Raw genomic sequence first — 17,335 nt, forward strand, 5'->3', positions numbered from 1 at the left:
AGACTCGTCACAAAGATTGAAATGAGAAAAACAACAAGTGAAGTATGAACTCTGGGAATTATTTCATTTGATCTCTTCCTTTTTAAAAAGTGAAAAAAGGAAGAGATCAGTGCTGTGTGTTAGTGTCAGCTGACAGTAACCGTTACACGATCATTTTGATAATCTTGATCTGGGTATCAGAAATTAGATCAAAACATTAGGTTTATTTTCTCAGACATTTAACCCTCAATAGCCTCTTGCAAATAATACAGATATAATTACAGTAAAGGGAAAACGATTACAGGTCTGCTTCACTTTGGTGCCAGTTTCCCTTGTATCAGAAAAAAGTAGGATTTAGTTTCCTCAAAGTATAAAGTGTCTCTTAAGTCTGCAAACAAAATTACAATGACAGTGTTCGAAATATTGGTTCAGGTCTTAAGGTGCTGTGCCAACACATAAAAGCTTTGAGTTAAGATCAGTCGAGGTTTCCATGCAGATAAGCACATTCGAACTGATCAGGGTTCAGTGGGGACGGGGAAAATCACCAGGGCATGCATGGGTCTGGGCACTCCCGGATATACGACTCCAATTTCCCTTCAGAGACTTGCATCAGTGTTGTGTAAGTGGTCAACTGGAAAGACATTAACAAAGACATTTTTAATGAAATAAACACACTGACTTTAACCAGCTTTCAATGGCCAAAACTGCAGTAAAAGGCTCACCTTGTTCAACATTGGTTTGGTTGAGAGCACATCATACAGTGTATTCAGTGAAATATTCTGAAAGACAAATCATACGATCAAAATGGAGATTTCGCTGGTCAGACTTGGACTTCAAACCTTAAATCTCAAGAGTCGCCTGACGAAGCTGTAGTCAAGAGAGATTTAGTCCAGTTCTCAGTACTCACCGCCTGTGTGGTCTGGTTCATACACTTCATGCCAGGAGTCCTGCGATCATCCAGGAAAAAGGGCTCCTTCCAGTGATCGTAGTTTGTCTCCAGGACGTACCACCGGCCCAGTTTCACATCAATCCTGATGTACAACGAGTCAATCAAAACCCCAGTAATGTGACCCACAGCGACACAAAGCAACCTATTGTGAAACTGTTAAGTCGGGTGATCCGACACAAAAGATGTTGTCAGCTCCAAGTTGAGCAAGTGTCTCGAGATAAATATGTCACAGGAAACTTGTGATTTACTTCTTTCACCAACATTTAATTTTGATGGCGATTAAGGCTTTAAAAAAAAAAAGAAAAAAAGAAAGAAAAAAAAAAAAGCCAAAGTATACAGAATATCAAACATATGCACCTTTTTCCCCAGACTAAGAATTCTATATTCAGATTAAAAGCTCTAAAGGTGAGCTTCAGTACTTACTCCAATACATCAATACTGAGCAGCCTGGATCTGGTGATGATGCAGCCCTGCCCAGTTTGGTTTCCTCCGAGGATGAAGTAAGCTGGAGCAAGCAGCTTGGTCTGAGCCAGTAGGCTTTTGGCCTCCTCATAGCTGGTAGAAACAGGACATGTCTCAGTACAAGCATATAGTTTCTATGCACAAATGTTCAGTTTCGACTCAGTTCTCATTTTCCGCAAAGATTGAATTTTAACTTGTTGCATTAATCTTTTAATATCCCATTGTGTTTACTAAGCATTTTCCTCATCAGTATGTCCTGTGGAGATTTCAGTAGAAATAAATGTAAAATTTTTTTTTTTTTTAATCCAGTTTTACATAGATCCTTAAACATTAAATGTACTTTGTACCCAGCAACAGTTAAAGCCTTTTCTTATTTTGATTTATTTAATGTCAGCGCACAACAAACCCTGCATGAAATTTATTGCCAACAACAAAAAGGCACATCATTTTGCTCCAGTGCTGTTGCTCATCAGCGGCCAAAAACTACCCAGGTAATCTTTAAAATTCAATGAGGGGTACCTGTTTGCGTTCTCGAGGACCGATCGAGTGAGAAAGCTCATCCACATCCCATCTCTTTGTCCCAAGATCCACTCCAGGATCCCTGCAAGGACACACATTGGTGGCAAGAAGTCACAAAAAAACTCTTCATTGATAACGGATATGAGAGCTGAGGAAAAACGTTGACAAGTCACCAATGTATCCTCCGTCGAGGCTGAAGCGCTCATTCATAGTCAAAGTGAAGATTTTCTGGGAGAAAAAAAGAGAAGTAAAAACAAAAAAGGTCTTAATCTTACTTACATCCAAAAACTGCAGAGACTGATCGCTTTGGTAATGTTTAATCTTCTTTGCTTTTAACAATGTTTTTATGTTCACGGAGTCTCAAGTCCTGATACAAAATGACTTACAGGCTTGATGCCAGTGAGCATGCCAACATATCCGGCAAAGTTTGTAGACTTAAAGACTGTCTGGTTGTTTCTTCTGAAGTCCAGGTTGACAATTAAAGGCTTCAGCTTCTCACTGATGGTCCAAGACTTGTTTTTGATATCCCAGCTGGAAAGAAATAGAAGTTCTTATATCCATCTGCACCGAAACTTAAAATATTAAAAGTTTAGAAACATTGATGTTCTTACCCCATAAATAATCCAAAATCTAAATTTCTGCCATGAAGGAGGTTACCTGCAAGGGTGCAAAATACCAGAGCGTTTCAGTACTGGGCAACAGACTTTAGTCCCGACTAAACTACATTCTGCCCACTCACCTTTATTGTCTTCAGCAACAACTGATGTGCACACAGTGAACACCTCGTAGAAGATGTTGAACAAAACAACTTCACCTGCGTTATAAGAATGAAAGAAAGAAAACAGGTCAGTGCTTTTTTTTTCTTCTTAAATTTAAAATATAAAACAATCACTGGAGAGTGGATTATTCATATTTTTCAAATCCATTTATTTTAATCTTACCAAGAGGAACCCCTGAAACGGCTGCAATTCCTTTGATTTCGTCACCGAATGGGTTTGGTAGCGTGTCCACCATGAAAGGCTGGAGACCACAAAACAAATGGCAATCAGAAAAATCCTTGATGGGAATAAAATGCAGCACAGAGTCACTGACAGTTCAGAGGATGAAATGACACTCACCAGCGTGATGTCAACCAGCTCTGTCAGCCTTCCACTGGGCACAAAAGCGTCAGCCAAGTCTTTGATGGCTTGAATCATGTCAGCCAGCTGAAAAGAAGATCAATTATTGAGAGACTTCATATTTATTATCATCTTGAAGAACTTCCAAACACTCTTACGTCATTTTTTTTGTCTGTGATCACAGCCGTCCATCTCTTGCTGGGTGGCAAGTCGAGATCCACCGTGTACCAACCGACGGGTCCTCTCAAGCTGGGAAGAGAAGACGAGCTGTGAAAAATACTGACGCGTGTTGCTGCTGTGAATGAAGTACTCTCTTGGAGCTCTTAAGTGTAAACTGGGCTAATTAAATCTGGGCAGTGAATTGTGTTTTAATGTAAAAATAAGTCGATTAGAGCGCTGCCATGTTCTGCAACCCTATTTTAAGCTCATAAAACTGACGAAACTTGGGAGGGGGGTAAGCTTCATCTTAAAAAAGGAAGATGCACACATCTAACCCAACATATCTAAGGGGCTTCCAGCTGCAGAGTTTCACATTCTGGTGATTTACTGGGATAAAAGACTATGATGATCGTGTTGGGTTTTCAGAATTTAAAAAGGAAGTTGCAACTTCAACACTAGACGTTAACAAATCCGACATACTGATCTTTCAGGGAAGTGTGCCGGCAAAATAAGACATTCAATGAATAGATCTTAAACTTCCCCCAAACCTTTTAAATTATTTACACTGAAAGCATGAAATGCATGCTGCTGTGTGGGGCACGAGGGGCTACAATTAACTTGTATTTAAATGTTTATTGAGCACGATCTCTTTTGTTTCAACACTGAAGACAATGATGAGCTATGTGCCATAAGTTTTGAGTAGTTACAGAGAGACACGGCTGTTGGCTTGCTAAAGGCAAATGACCACTCGGTGAGAGATGTCTGCATGTTTTGGTTTTAAAAACAAACGAAAAACACCTTTGTGGGGCAGGTACACCATAGACCATTTCTAAAACATACATGAACCCACAAAAACACATATTACAACATAGTTACTGTCCATGAAGTGCAACCGATCAAAAAAGACGAACTTATTGCAATTGAAATGAAGTTCAAAGTTGACATTTACGAGGAGCAACTGTTAGCAGCAGAGCTCAGTTACAAGTGTTACAAAACACGAGTGACTCAGCTGACTGCACGCGCAGATTCTGTAAGAGTTTATCGGGATTCATGACACTTACGTGGGGCCATTCGGCGGATACATGCCTGACCGGCAGTCTTCTGTATACTGCAAATAAAAACAGACAATTTAATCTGTGAGGAAGCAGACAGTAGGAGACTTCAGGGTGAAAGCATCGGTGCAGTGAGACAACGCAGTTCAGCTTTGACAACAATAATGTTTTGAAGAGTAAAATGATAGGGCACACATGTCGCTTACCGGTGGCACAAACTGTGTCGATGTGACGGAGAACAAGGCGGCTAAGACGAGGAGGTCACGGCGGCCCATTTTGCAAGACTTCACCCAAACTACTGGCCAAGGTTTCCAGCGTTATTATGGCTTTAAGTGAATTGCGGAAGTTGCTTCTGTTTACCTCGTGACGCTGAGCTGACCCGTTTTGGAAGAGGGGAACTGCGGGCTCACAAATATATATTCAGCATAGTCTGTGGCAATGAAAGAGGAAATTAATCACACGTGTCCTCAATTACATCAGAAATGCACGCAGTGACTGATGCTTTTTCACAAAAACCCGGGCATACTAAAGAATCCCAAAGCCACGTACACCCCCCTATATCGGCAGGCCAGTGGTTTGTTCCATGAGGATCTGAAAGTAACCGAGAAAACCGCTCATGGATGATAGCATTCATTTCCTCATGTGACACAGCTGCCTTTTCTGTTTGAACAGTGCTTAAACATATTTGTTAATCAGAGTTTGGTCCACTGAGTATCTTTGCATTAGGTTTTGTATCAGCTTAACTGCACTTCGTACATTTAATGGCCACATCATGGACTGGTTAAATTGGCCCCTGGGTACAAAACAAGTAAAAGATCATCTCTATTCAAGAACTCAGACATCTGGCTTTTCTCCTCAGGGGGAAAAGGGACAATCTACTTTTCCCCCTTGTCAGATGAATTGAAATGGACTGTATTTAGTTGGACTTTACTTGGAAAGCACCCTGAAATGACTTAAGTTGTCATTGCAATAGTTGTGCATATTTATCATTTCCAGCTCAACACCAGGGAGGATGTGCGTGCAAGAGTGAGCACAACTCTCTTTTAGTGTTTAACATCTGTCAACTGTGATGTCTGTCCATAATAATGACCTTTTCAGAGGTTCACAATAATCACAAATTAGGGTCCACCACCTGTCACTTGGCATAAAAAGCGATCAGCCACTTCAAGAAGAAAGTATGGTATTGGTAATTGTAAAGAAGTCAGTTTCCGTGCTTGAGTGAAAGTGCACGTAAAAACCCTTATTCTATATACTCATCTTGGTGTAAAAACACTATTTTGTGTAGTTTCTTGCTAATCTTGGATGTCAACTCATTTGACTCTCCTTGTATTAGGCATGTTGTATATTTGCTTCATATTTGTTTACATCTCTTTATAGTCATATACTATCCATTTGTGGTCATGTTGTTTCTTCGTGATCTTCTGGATACCCTTCTGGTTGCTTCGTCATGGACATGTGACTCAGCAGTTAGTGGTTGTCTTCCAACTGGAGGGTTGGTAGTTTTCTTCCTTTGCTCCTCCACTAGTGGAAGCGTCCTTGGCAGGACACTCAGCGTGCGACTGTAGTGAAGAACGCAGCCAATTGTAAAAGGCGTATATGTAGAACAAGAAGTACTGCATGAATGGATGAATGAGGGAAAAACACGTGATTTATCGAACCTACAAGTGTTAACCATTTTGCGCCATAAATCATGCAATCTCTTCGATTAAAAATCTATTTATGAGGTGTCTAGATGCCATCTTGGATATGAATAAATCTCTAGATGCCATCTTGGATATGAATAAATCTCTGATTAATTTGCACATTTGGATTCATTCAGATCGCTCAGCTTCGCAGGGACACGTTAACTCAATGATATCTCTTTCTGAGATAATTTGGACCCCAAAGCCACAGTCAATAATCCATCCATGGTCCCGACAGGGATAAACAGCCTTCATGGAGGGTAAGGTTCGCCTTATTTAATCCTCCCACAGTTTCCCTTGTACAGTTAAATTAACCTGCTGTTTCCTCATAAAAATCACTGCAACACAGAGCACAAAGTCAAGCTGAGCAAGTCCATAAAAACAAATCATACATTCTGGACTCTCACCACACATTACTTACAGCTCAGTTTGTCGGTGACTGCTCTGTGAACACCACCAAGTCAGCCATAGTTTAACATCTCAACTCAATTAATACATACAATTCCACATACGACTCCAAAGAGGCATAAAAAAAAAAACACACAGTACATCCTATAACTCTGCCATTTTGATAGTTAGGCCGGAATTCATTTTTCATACCAAAAAGGCCACGGGGTCACTTAAAATTCTTAAAAGTCCTAATGAAGCATAAACCTGAGGTGCCTGCAGTCGAGAAAACAAAAATGACAAAAGCTTATGAAATCATAAAAGGTTTATTCAAAATACAATAACAAAGAGCCATCTCGAATACCATATCAAAGGACCGCATCCAGAAACTGAGACATTTAAAAGAAAGGCCGGAGATCCGGTGAGTCTTCATTTGCAGTACCGGTCTGCTTTCATTTTGCTTCTCCTGTAACCCCAAAAAAAACAGACATTTAATACTTAGTGTTACAGGATGACCATGCTATCAATACATTGTCTTTTTATTTTTTTAATAATTCAACTTAAGGTCTAGTTTGGCAGTTTTTTGGCATTATTCTAAAATGATTGAGGGTTTGGATCGCTCTCACAGAGAAGGTTCCACAGATTAGGGGCCACCATGAGAAGCAGGTTCCATCGCTTCTGTTTTTGAGCCTTGATCTTGAAATGTTTGAAAGTAATTGATTTGCAGACCTAAGTGCTGTTACTATTCTGAGGCTTCTGTATTAATTGCAGATGGCCTTTCTGCCCTTGAACATCTCATGCCAGTTTGCGATGTTTCCAGTGAAGATGCACTCTGTTGTGCTGGGTTTGACTGAGAACCTGGGGACAGTGGGTACTGGCTCCAGCACTTATCTATAGTTCAAGGTCCGTAATAAAGCACAACTGTACATCTTTAGAAGCAGAGGAGGTGAGCTCCATAAACTTTTAATGGCTTCGTATCATCAAGTGTGTGTCTTTGATATGAAATAAATGTCAAAACTTGAGGGGAACTGTGTGAAACGAAAACACTCGAGTTTAAATGGAATGTGTTCTTCTTTGAATGTATTTTTGTGATTGGCACATAAAAAAAAAAACCTCTACAATAGATGTTCGAAGGAATAAGGTTATTATGCGCTTACTGTCAAAACACAAGAGCCGAGGTAGACACATGCGATCTTTGCCTTTTGTTAGCAAGATTACAAATAAAACTAAAAAGCTAAAGTTCAAAAAAACTTGGTGGCGAGTTGGAGTAAATAAAGAGCCCATAAAAGCTATCTTGTTTTCATACCTGTCAAGCAAAGCTTCATGAAATTTCCCGTCCACTCTGGCTTTCTTCAGCTTGGAAGGGTCATCCTCATTAATCCGGAGATGCCGATCTTGAAAACTCTGAAACTTCTTCCTGTAATACAGACACCGTCGATAATAAGACAAAAACAAAGAAATATGGAGGACAAAAATGCCTTTTTACCCGACTCATCTCACACACACACACACACACGGGAATGCATACATGAATTTTTAGAACTCATCCTGCTTTGAGAACTGACACTATGGCTCTGAGCTGCTTAATTTTAAAAGAAATAGACTAAATAAAGCTCAGATAATGTGAACAAGTATTATATGTAGCAGAGTACTTTCATTTTGACTGCGGCAGCAGCAGAATGCTGAGTGACTAAGCCTAACCACATAAGCTGTGTGCTTATTCAAATGTTCGCCCAAGTAAGGAGGTTTAACCGGGGACAGAGAGTACCTTTTCTCAGCGTTAATCAGAGTGACAGCTTCTTTTTTTTTCTTGTTATCTAAATAAGTTTTACCGGAAATTTTCGAAAGTGTGTGATGTAGTGCGTCCATTATAGTCACTGGAGGGAGCTTTAAATAAATGTCTTATTTCAATAAAAGCCATCTTTGGAACATAATTAAGTATCTTCTACAGCAGCATAATAAACAACAGGGAAGTCTTGTAAGAAACTTTTGATATTTAGTTCCTCTTCGCTAAGCCTGTGTTTTATGATTCCCAGACTGCTCTTCATCTTGAAAGGCATTTTGGAAGCTGAAACACTACATCAAGACACAGGCTCAAGGGCAGCTATTATCAACATGTCAGCATGATGAGTCCATTTCCCCTGCATTCATCTAAAACAAATAATAGAGCGGGAACACAAGCCGAAGAATGCCAAGCAAAAAAACTGCTTTAGACATATTGCCTGGAACTTAATAGGCCACCGACAGGCTGTATATAAAACACTTGCAGTATCGGGGGGCTGAAATGTGGTGTCGACTGCTTTCTCATCGCACTCCAACAGCAGACCATCAATTGCACCTTTGAGGCGTGGGATTGATGAGGCAGATGCTTAAAGGCGGGATCTCGTTCAAGCGTGCGATTTAGTTTGCAAAATCTCGCCGGTGCAGACTGACACAATCTAAGAATAATGGGTAGGAAGGCACTGCCTCCATCTGAATAAAGTACTAATTGTAGCACTAATTCTAGAGGAGGCTGCAAGGTGTCCCCGCTTCAACTATAAAATGTCAAAGTAAAGTGAGACGTAAGGCATCGTCACTGCTACGATGTGACAAACTCTTAGGAATAACTCACAAGTGAAATGGATTTAATGTCTCCCAGAAAAACACCATTTACCAAGTTGTATTAAAAACGAAAGCTTAACAGTGTAGTCACTGAGCTGGTGTAACGTTCATAGAAAATATTGACCATGTTTATGGTCTAAACATTATGGACAACATGTCGACGACAGGTAAATGTACTGCTCTCATGCAAAACACTGTTTTCAGCATTGTAGGCTCGTTAAATGAGTCTGCACGTGTCAAGGAAAAGATAAGCCTGCGGTTGTCCTAAACCTTGCCCCGTGTACCAGTCCCGTAGCACCTCCAATCCATCTAAAGACACATTTTCAAAATAACTTCTAATAAAATAAAATAACTCGTTTGGTTCTATGCATGAAATATCTTTTAACTTATCTAGACTGTTGCCTGTTTTTAAATTCATTTAAATGATTTTATTTGTTTCTCTTTATATTCTTTTATGTATTTTTAATGCTTCTTGCACTCCCTGCTGCAATGCTTTTATTTTATGTAAAGCACTTTGAACTGTTTGTACATGAAATGTGCTATATAAATAAATTTGATTTGATTTGATTTGATTTGGTTTGGATCTCAATCTGTGCAACAAATGCAGCACATCGATGAAGTTTAGCAGAAAACCGTCAGCATTTATTTAGAAAATAATATGCAGGAATAATCCAACATGTGCATCCTTCATTCTTTAAATTTGTGCTGCTTTTGTATGAAATGAACAATATATTCGTAAAAAGTGGAGGTTGCATACACATAATTGAGCTCGCAGGACTTCACGTTGCCCCTGTCCTCATCTGCAAGGTCGTCTTTATGTTTGACCTCTCGTTCCGTGTTTGTTCGAATCTGTTCACCAATCGGGGAAGAAAAATATACAAAGAGACAGAAGTTATGCGTTAAATAACAACACCTTCTCAAAGTGAGCTCACAAACATTATACTCTTTGCTGTCACCTGTCAAGTCCCTGCGGAGAATACATGCTAGAAATCAAAGGATTAATATGCACCCTTGGGGAAGAAGACAATATGTGCATCACCTTCAGCATCTCGCCATCCCCTGCTGTCTTGCCCTTGGCCATAATGTCCCCGTTGTCACTGTAGGAGAGGAAACAGCTATTTGCTGCCAGAAGAGCCATTTTGCCCTGAGGCAGAATGGAAACAAAACAGAAGAGAAGGCAGGGGATCACACAGAACTTCAGAGGGACTGGTTATTTGTGACGGTCATGAAAGTTCGCTTGATATTTGACAAAAGAGTCTGGAGGTTGCAGGTTCAGGAAGGCGATGGCGGTGTGTGCTACAGCGTTTAGGTGCAAAGTGAGTCTGATGTTTAGAACTACAGCTAAATGCTATCTGTCCTGCTAAACATTGTCCACAAAGAAAATGGCATCAACTGAACACTGTAAAATAAACTTAATATTAGTTCATCATGGGGATATTATTGTCTACGTACAGATTTTAGCAAGTAAAGTTCTTGCTGTATGAGCTGCAAATTATTACAGTATTCTTTGCACCACCATCTGATTCTGATTTACTTTTTGCTCCAGTGGAAACTAAAGATTATTTCTACCATCAACTACTCCGCCAACTGATTTTTAAACATGCCAGTTACTCGGTTTAATTATCATTGTCATAGTATGACAAACAAAAAAAAAACAAACAGTTAATAGTGTGATAAGCTCCACAACTTGATATCTGCAATATACAGTAAGATTTGACTTGTGAGCAGATACTGTAACCGGAGTCCTGTTTTTATATCAGCTATGTTTATACTGTTAAACCCTTATAAAACCTGTTACAATTGTTTAGATTTTCAGGTTCCTGTGAACATGTTTTTTTTGCATTTTGAATAGAAGTACTGAGACCCACTGGCAACAAATCAAATACATGATTTAGTTCCATTCGCGTGTCAAGCAACTTTGCCAACAACGCTCTTAAAACTACAACTAAGAGCTATTATAGATACATTAAAACCAAGCAAACGATCAAAAAAAGAGAAAAACTTCATTACACAGTAACAGTTAGCCAATAAACAGGAGCCAGTGAGTTTACACAATCCAATAATACTTAGATTAAGAAAAAAAAACCAATTAAATCAAGCTATCAGCGTCTCAGACTATAAAAGCACACGGCGAAGAGACCAAAGGGCTGCACACAAATGGAACAAACTAACAGCCCACCGAGTGTTTGCTGGCAGATATTCTGATAATGAAGGTAATTAGGCACAAAACAGTGTTCTCATTTTAAATGAAGACAGCTTCAAAAATAAATCTGGTTCCCGCTAACATTCAGTCTCGAGAGGGGTCCCAAAAGGCAGCAATTACCATTTAAAGTCATCGTCTTACTTAGGTCTGCAGAGGCTGGCTGGGTAGATAAACTTTACTAGTTTGGAGGTAATTACAGGAGATTGGAAAATACAGCAACAAAATCACAGTGCCAGGATGGAATAAGAAGAAATAAATATGGAAAGATGGAAAAACATCTCACTTTTGTGTCAAATATCGCTGGCAACCCCCCAAACGCTTTGTGTATATAACATTTCTGCTTATTATCACTGAACCGGTGGCCTGCATAGATAAGGGGAATTAGAACGGGAAGATTTACTCACATCCTGAAAGACAGGCTCCCACTGTTCCCTCGAGCCAATGGCATCAGAGCGTCCGACCACCAAACCATCAGAGTTGATGCCCAGGTACTTTCCATATCCAGATTTCAACGCTACCCTACAACAGCAAACCCTGCATCATGCTGGTTTTCCCAAGATAATGTTTGTCTTCACGGTAAGGTTCAGTGAAGCAAGAGCATGACTCTACGATCCGAAACTAATACATGAGAAAAAGCTCTGTAACAGGCCTGATTGCCTGTTGGTTAGTAATTACTTGGTACATCTAGACAACAGAAATAGAGCCTTACTATAAAAATAAAATCCAAAAAGGTGATAAATCCACAGGCGGAAAATGCTAATACTGTTTGCGGTACGGCTTCGTGTGCTCACCGATTGTCCGAGAGCTTGATGGCAGTGAACTGTTCTGGTGGGTCTGGTCCCTCATCATCTGCAACATATCAAACCATTTGAAACCTTTAAAGACTTCACACTCATTAGTACTGCTTAATATCACGCTGAATTTTTTTACTCTCATCCTTTTCGGTTGTAATGGTGGGGAGGGCATAGTACTTAGTAAAATCTGAAATGTAAGTAAAAACCATTAAAATGCGCCCAATTTCTTTTCACTCCAGGTTTATACTTGAGACTCATATTTCACTTATGAATGCTTGCAAATAATAACACAAAGCCTCTGGCTGCGTTGCTCAGTGCTCATTCAGGTCCAGTTCAGCAATAAAACATTTATGATAACATATGGAAGAAAGTGTTGAGTTGCACTTATATTCTTTATTTGATAATGGGGTCCTTGGGAGGTCCTTGGGAGGTCCTTGGGAGGTCCTTGGGAGGTCCTTGCGCTTTCTTGGCTCTGTGACCCGTCTGTAATTAGGCCACTTTTTGACATTTACAAGAAATCAAAGCGTTGAAGAAGTTGTAGTGCGTCAGACAGGCATCAGGCCCAACAGCTCCTTTGACCTGAAGGTGAGTGTGAATAATTTGGCAGATTTCTATAAGACTAAAATCCACAGTCTGCTGTCTGTGCAGTGAGAGGCAGTAAAGAAGGGAAAGAGGAGAAATTCTCTAATCTGCCTTTCCACACAATGATCCAGTGGCCACTTTCATCTCTTAGAAATAGTCTTATGTGTATGTGCGGGATGAAGGCCCACTCAAGGTTCCAACCTCCCAGCTAAATTCAATGCTTCCTACTAAACATGGGCTGAATTAATTGTTTGTAGCGCCTCTTCCTGAGCCGTCCTTTTCAGTGAGCACGAATCTAACGAGTGAAATGAAAGAATTCACGATTTCCATGTCATTTTTTTTCTTTTTTAAAAACATTTTTTTTTTCCATTCCCCCCCAATCTCACGGCCCAGTTTGGAATGTCTCGCGGACCGACCCGGTGGTTGGGGACCCCTGGTCTAAAGGAATCATGAGTATCTGGCATTTGTCCTTTGTGAAATTACAGACTTGTAAAAAAAATTGAAAACGGCAACAAGAGAGAAGCACAATACAACATCTTGTTCGTGAACATCGGCACAAAGTATTCTTGCACATGGCTCAAAAACAACAATTCTTTGAATTTGATAATACAGTACTGTATGTATGAAAAGTGATTCTATTACATATTATAAATTTATATTTCCATTATGTATCATAGACTTGTAAATCTTAAACTTGTATGATCAGAAAACGTCCCAATCTGTCACAATGTCACAAAAAGGAGCTGCACCTCCAAAAGTAATAGCTCGATCAAATTAGTGATAATCGCAGTCTCTCCTCTTACCTTTGTGTGGCGCACCGAGTGTAAAGAGCCCAGTGTCCAGGGCATGGATGTATGAGTTGTTCTCCATCTCTATGGCAACTATTCCTGTAATGTCTCCAAAGCCACTAATAGCCCACCAACCACCTAGTATGCAGAAAAAACTTAAGTCAGAGGTAAAATAATACATTGGCATCACTCAGTGCCATTCTCAAATCTGTGGTAAAGGTTTTATTAAAGAAGCCAAAAACATCTTTGATCACTTGTCTCGCTCCGACCATCTCAACTCTAACAAGTTTGAAAACATACCGGTGGCTCAGTCGACGGATTATAAATTACAAGTCTGAAAATATCTGCACTCTTCTCTCATTTTAGCTTTGTTTTAGTTTTACTAAAACACGTTCAAGTTAGAGTTGTATATGAATTAAACAGCACTAAGATTTCATTTGCATGTTACTCTTTTTCAAGAGACCAAATGTAACTGGACAAATGACTCAAACCAAACAAATATCTCATATCATAATCTTGATAATAGTACTGTAAAATCTCATCTCTACAGATAACACCTCCTCTCCTGATACCACTAACACACCTGATCCCCACTTCCTGCACTTCTGTACATGCTCAGCTTATACTCATATCATATATGATTTATAGATTTAAACTGATTAAGCACCCAATGTACAGACCAGGGTTTCTTTATGCACCGAGGCCTGAATGTCGATTCCTCACTTTCGGATAGAAATGTCTGCTGTTAATGAATAAATGTAAATACCAATGTAGAAAACCAAGTTTTGCGTTTTGTCAACCAGTGTCAGGATCGACCTGTTCCATGAACTAGTTCAATTTAACTGCTGAATAAAGCCGCTCCAGACCGAACTGTATAACCAAGAAAAATATCTTTAGTCATCTATACATAAAGTTGATGCACATACCTATAATATCAAGCTTGTCCTCGCCATCTGCAGCTCTTCCCTTCTTATCCTTGTGTTTCTTCTTTTTGCTGTGGAGATAAACATGTCAGTAAAAGTTTTTTTTATTTTTAAAGTTTGTAACCGATTGAAACATTTAATCTGAATGTGGATCACTCACACACACACACACACACACACACACACACACACACACACACAGTCAAACTCAAAGGCAGCATGTTGATTTAGGGAAGCAAATGTGTGTTTACCTTGAAACCCAACATATATATCAGAACACATCACTGAGTTGTCATTTAATTTTCAAAATAAATGTAATTTTGGGCACAGCCTAGGTTTTCAGACTTTTAGAGAGTAATCAAGTCTGGAGATTTCAAAGCTAAATTCCAGTCTTTTAGTTTTTCTCTTTTGTCACAACAAGGTAAAGGATGTTGGTTGTTTTTGTATCTACTTCAAACAATTACCTGCATGCATCAAAACACAACAGTATAAAACCAGTCTGAATTACTAAAACTAACATATTAGGTACTCACAAAACCAACCGACTGACCGCGAAACTGTTTTTCTTGTGCTGACAGTGAACGTAAAGTCATACGTACAAAGTGACGCTTTATGTTATAATGTGGCGATATTGCTAGCATTGATTAGCACTCTAGCTAAAGCTAAAAGATAATAAAAAACAGATAAATATTCAGAAACGGGGCACAGCTGACGTGGCGTATAGCCACTAAAATCGATATCAACGTACCCTTTATTAAGACCTTTCAAAACCAGTTTGGTTGATTTTACACGTGAATATTCAGCCATTTCTTCTTCTAGCGTTAGCGATTAGTACAACGAGTAAACACTGAACCGCGTGAAAGTACGGTAACTGTGAAGGGACAATTAAGATCGGAACTATATTTGCTGACTATAGTTTGGTCCTCTCCCAAAGTTCAAGTAGTTTACTTAATCTGCATAAAAACGTCCCCCGACCGTTTTACATGTTTTTTTTCTTTAACTGATATTACTGTTGCATTTGTGAGTTTGTCGGGTTTTACTTCAAAAGATCTGAACGAATTTGAATTAAATTAGCTCACATTAGCTTCTCATTTTTTTTTATTCATTACCAAACTGATAATAAAAAATAAATTGTTTAAAAAATCACTGTCTGTGTACTTGAAGTATTATTTCTGTGTCTTCAGCTAAGCTGAAATTGAATCTGGTCATGATATTTACTCTGGACACTAAAACATCAAAGGAAACCTTGATACAGTCACATGTACTATTATTAGTTTGTGATTTGTTAAATCTACAAGTGAAATATTCTTTTAGATATCATTCTAAAATTCTAAGCCTACACAGTAAAGCCAGCTCAAGGTGAGAACAAGCTTTTAAATATTTAAAGAATAAAATTTCCATCACTGATCAGATTTATATCATACGGACATTCCCTACTGTGTGCCAGCATTAAGGTAATGGTATGAAGAAGTGGAACTTTATTCTACTTACCATAACGTGTGTGCATGCACACACACAAAGGGATTCAAAATAAAACAAATGTGAGATGCTCTATGTGTCAAACCCCTAGCACCCTCTCTCAAATGCAAAAAAAAACCTCTCACTAATCAAGGGAGCTGAGGGAGAATGACCTCATGAATGATGTCCTCATATGAATGTTCAGGCCTATGTAGCCTCATTAAACAGGAGTAGCCCAATTGGGAGCCTGTGACATGAGGTAATAAATCATTTGTGGACACTGTCAAGAAGTTAAAAAAATTAGGCAGTGACTTGTGTTATCTGCTCAATGCTGTAAAACTCAACTGATAAAATGATAAGAGGACTCTATTGTGGAAAACGACCAAATGATAGATAGATAGATAGATAGATAGATAGATAGATAGATAGATAGATAGATAGATAGATAGATAGATAGACCCATAACTGCCGAAACATATAAACCCACCATTTTAGCACAAAAAAATGTAGTAGTGATGCTATTGAGAAAACACTGTAATGCAGCAGTGAAACTCCTGGTGATGCTATGATCCTGTAATGAAAAGTTGGCTCAGAATGTGGAGGATTAATTTGGTCAGAAAAATCCTGTAAGCTTGAAGGAAGTTGGTGAGCGGGATTTCAAGAAGCATGAGTCAACATTTTACTTGCAGAATCTCAGTAGAGCTCCCACTGTCATTTGTCAAATTCAGGGATACTTTGACAGCAATCCCTGTTGTTGATGGGATTAGACCATCATAACTTGTGCTGGGGAAGCTGAGTGGCTAAGCCCATAAGCACTTAAAGTGAGCTGTGAAGGAAGGCACTGTCAACTGAAATGGGAACACAATTACTGATATTTTAGGTCTTCCTGTGTATAAGTAACAGCAAAAATTAATTATATAACAGCACCATCACAAGACTGGAAAAAAATGGTCTCGTGTATTTTTCAAATAAGGAAATGTATCATGAGACTGTTTATTTCATATAACTATTTCATAGTTAAGAAATATCAGTAACTGACAGATAATCTATAATTTTTCAAAAATGTTTGGGTTGCGAGATAGTTGCATGTTGCGATGACATTTATCATCTTGAAGTTGTTTAAATATCCATATATTTTCTTTTATACCAGTAAGCCATAAAGTTTGCAGCAAACATTGCAGAATCTATCACTTTCAGGGAAGAACATAAAACTCTGGTTTTCAGTCAGTGTTCTATCTCTGTAATTACTTCTCTAAAAGAGGTTTTAATTGCTAGTTTCGAGTAACTTCTGCCAAACCAAACAGCAGCCACCACACAACCACAAAAAGGGGTAATAGTGAATATTTAAATTTAAACAAGTATTCCCATCTAAATGATTGTATATTGATCATTGGTACTCTGAAATACTGCGTACAGCACTGTATCAAATAAAAAGGATGACTGTATTTTTCACAAAGCCTTTCACCATGTTGGACATGTGACATTAGAAAGAATTCAATAAAATTGGCTACTGGATTTGATGTGGGTGTTCTTACATACTTGCGTGTCTACTTAGCCCGTTACTGGCTTTTTTACAAGGAGGCACTTCAGAGAACTGATACCATATGGAACTTGTAGATTTTCCAGAAAGAGACTTTGAGATCATGGCAGAAAAACTGACAGCAGCTTTATTTTAGATC

The 17,335-nt window shown here is 38.9% G+C and overlaps 2 protein-coding genes across 2 annotated transcripts; both read right to left on the reverse strand.

Moving 5' to 3' along the window:
• Positions 1 to 183: 183 nt before the first annotated feature.
• asah1b (N-acylsphingosine amidohydrolase (acid ceramidase) 1b) lies at positions 184 to 4,584 on the reverse strand. Its single transcript, XM_075463221.1, has 14 exons — positions 4,445 to 4,584; positions 4,248 to 4,294; positions 3,186 to 3,276; positions 3,028 to 3,114; positions 2,851 to 2,929; positions 2,649 to 2,723; positions 2,521 to 2,566; positions 2,296 to 2,440; positions 2,083 to 2,137; positions 1,910 to 1,991; positions 1,352 to 1,483; positions 887 to 1,010; positions 702 to 758; positions 184 to 610 (listed from the first exon to the last, which is right to left on the reverse strand). The coding sequence occupies exons 1-14, from the start codon at positions 4,511 to 4,513 to the stop codon at positions 521 to 523; spliced, it is 1,179 nt and encodes a 392-aa protein (XP_075319336.1). The 5' UTR covers positions 4,514 to 4,584; the 3' UTR covers positions 184 to 520.
• A 2,030-nt stretch (positions 4,585 to 6,614) lies between these two features.
• Positions 6,615 to 15,067, reverse strand: frg1 (FSHD region gene 1). The gene is made up of 9 exons (XM_075463222.1): positions 14,947 to 15,067; positions 14,202 to 14,269; positions 13,291 to 13,413; positions 11,903 to 11,960; positions 11,516 to 11,630; positions 9,948 to 10,052; positions 9,666 to 9,757; positions 7,614 to 7,724; positions 6,615 to 6,773 (listed from the first exon to the last, which is right to left on the reverse strand). Exons 1-9 carry the CDS (start codon positions 15,003 to 15,005, stop codon positions 6,737 to 6,739), a joined length of 768 nt encoding a protein of 255 aa, XP_075319337.1. The 5' UTR covers positions 15,006 to 15,067; the 3' UTR covers positions 6,615 to 6,736.
• Positions 15,068 to 17,335: the final 2,268 nt, after the last annotated feature.

This window comes from Odontesthes bonariensis, chromosome 4, assembly GCF_027942865.1.
Source record: "Odontesthes bonariensis isolate fOdoBon6 chromosome 4, fOdoBon6.hap1, whole genome shotgun sequence".
In the NCBI taxonomy this organism is placed as follows: domain Eukaryota; kingdom Metazoa; phylum Chordata; class Actinopteri; order Atheriniformes; family Atherinopsidae; genus Odontesthes; species Odontesthes bonariensis.

Coding starts and splice junctions, on each gene's coding strand:
- asah1b (XM_075463221.1), bottom strand. CDS start 4,513: ATGGGCCGCCGTGACCTCCTCGTCTTAGCCGCCTTGTTCTCCGTCACA. Junction 4,295..4,444: donor CGACACAGTTTGTGCCACCG/GTAAGCGACATG, acceptor TTTTATTTGCAG/TATACAGAAGACTGCCGGTC. Junction 2,930..3,027: donor AGCTGGTTGACATCACGCTG/GTGAGTGTCATT, acceptor TGTGGTCTCCAG/CCTTTCATGGTGGACACGCT.
- frg1 (XM_075463222.1), bottom strand. CDS start 15,005: ATGGCTGAATATTCACGTGTAAAATCAACCAAACTGGTTTTGAAAGGT. Junction 11,961..13,290: donor ACTCGGTGCGCCACACAAAG/GTAAGAGGAGAG, acceptor GATATGTTGCAG/ATGATGAGGGACCAGACCCA. Junction 11,631..11,902: donor ATCAAGCTCTCGGACAATCG/GTGAGCACACGA, acceptor TTGCTGTTGTAG/GGTAGCGTTGAAATCTGGAT.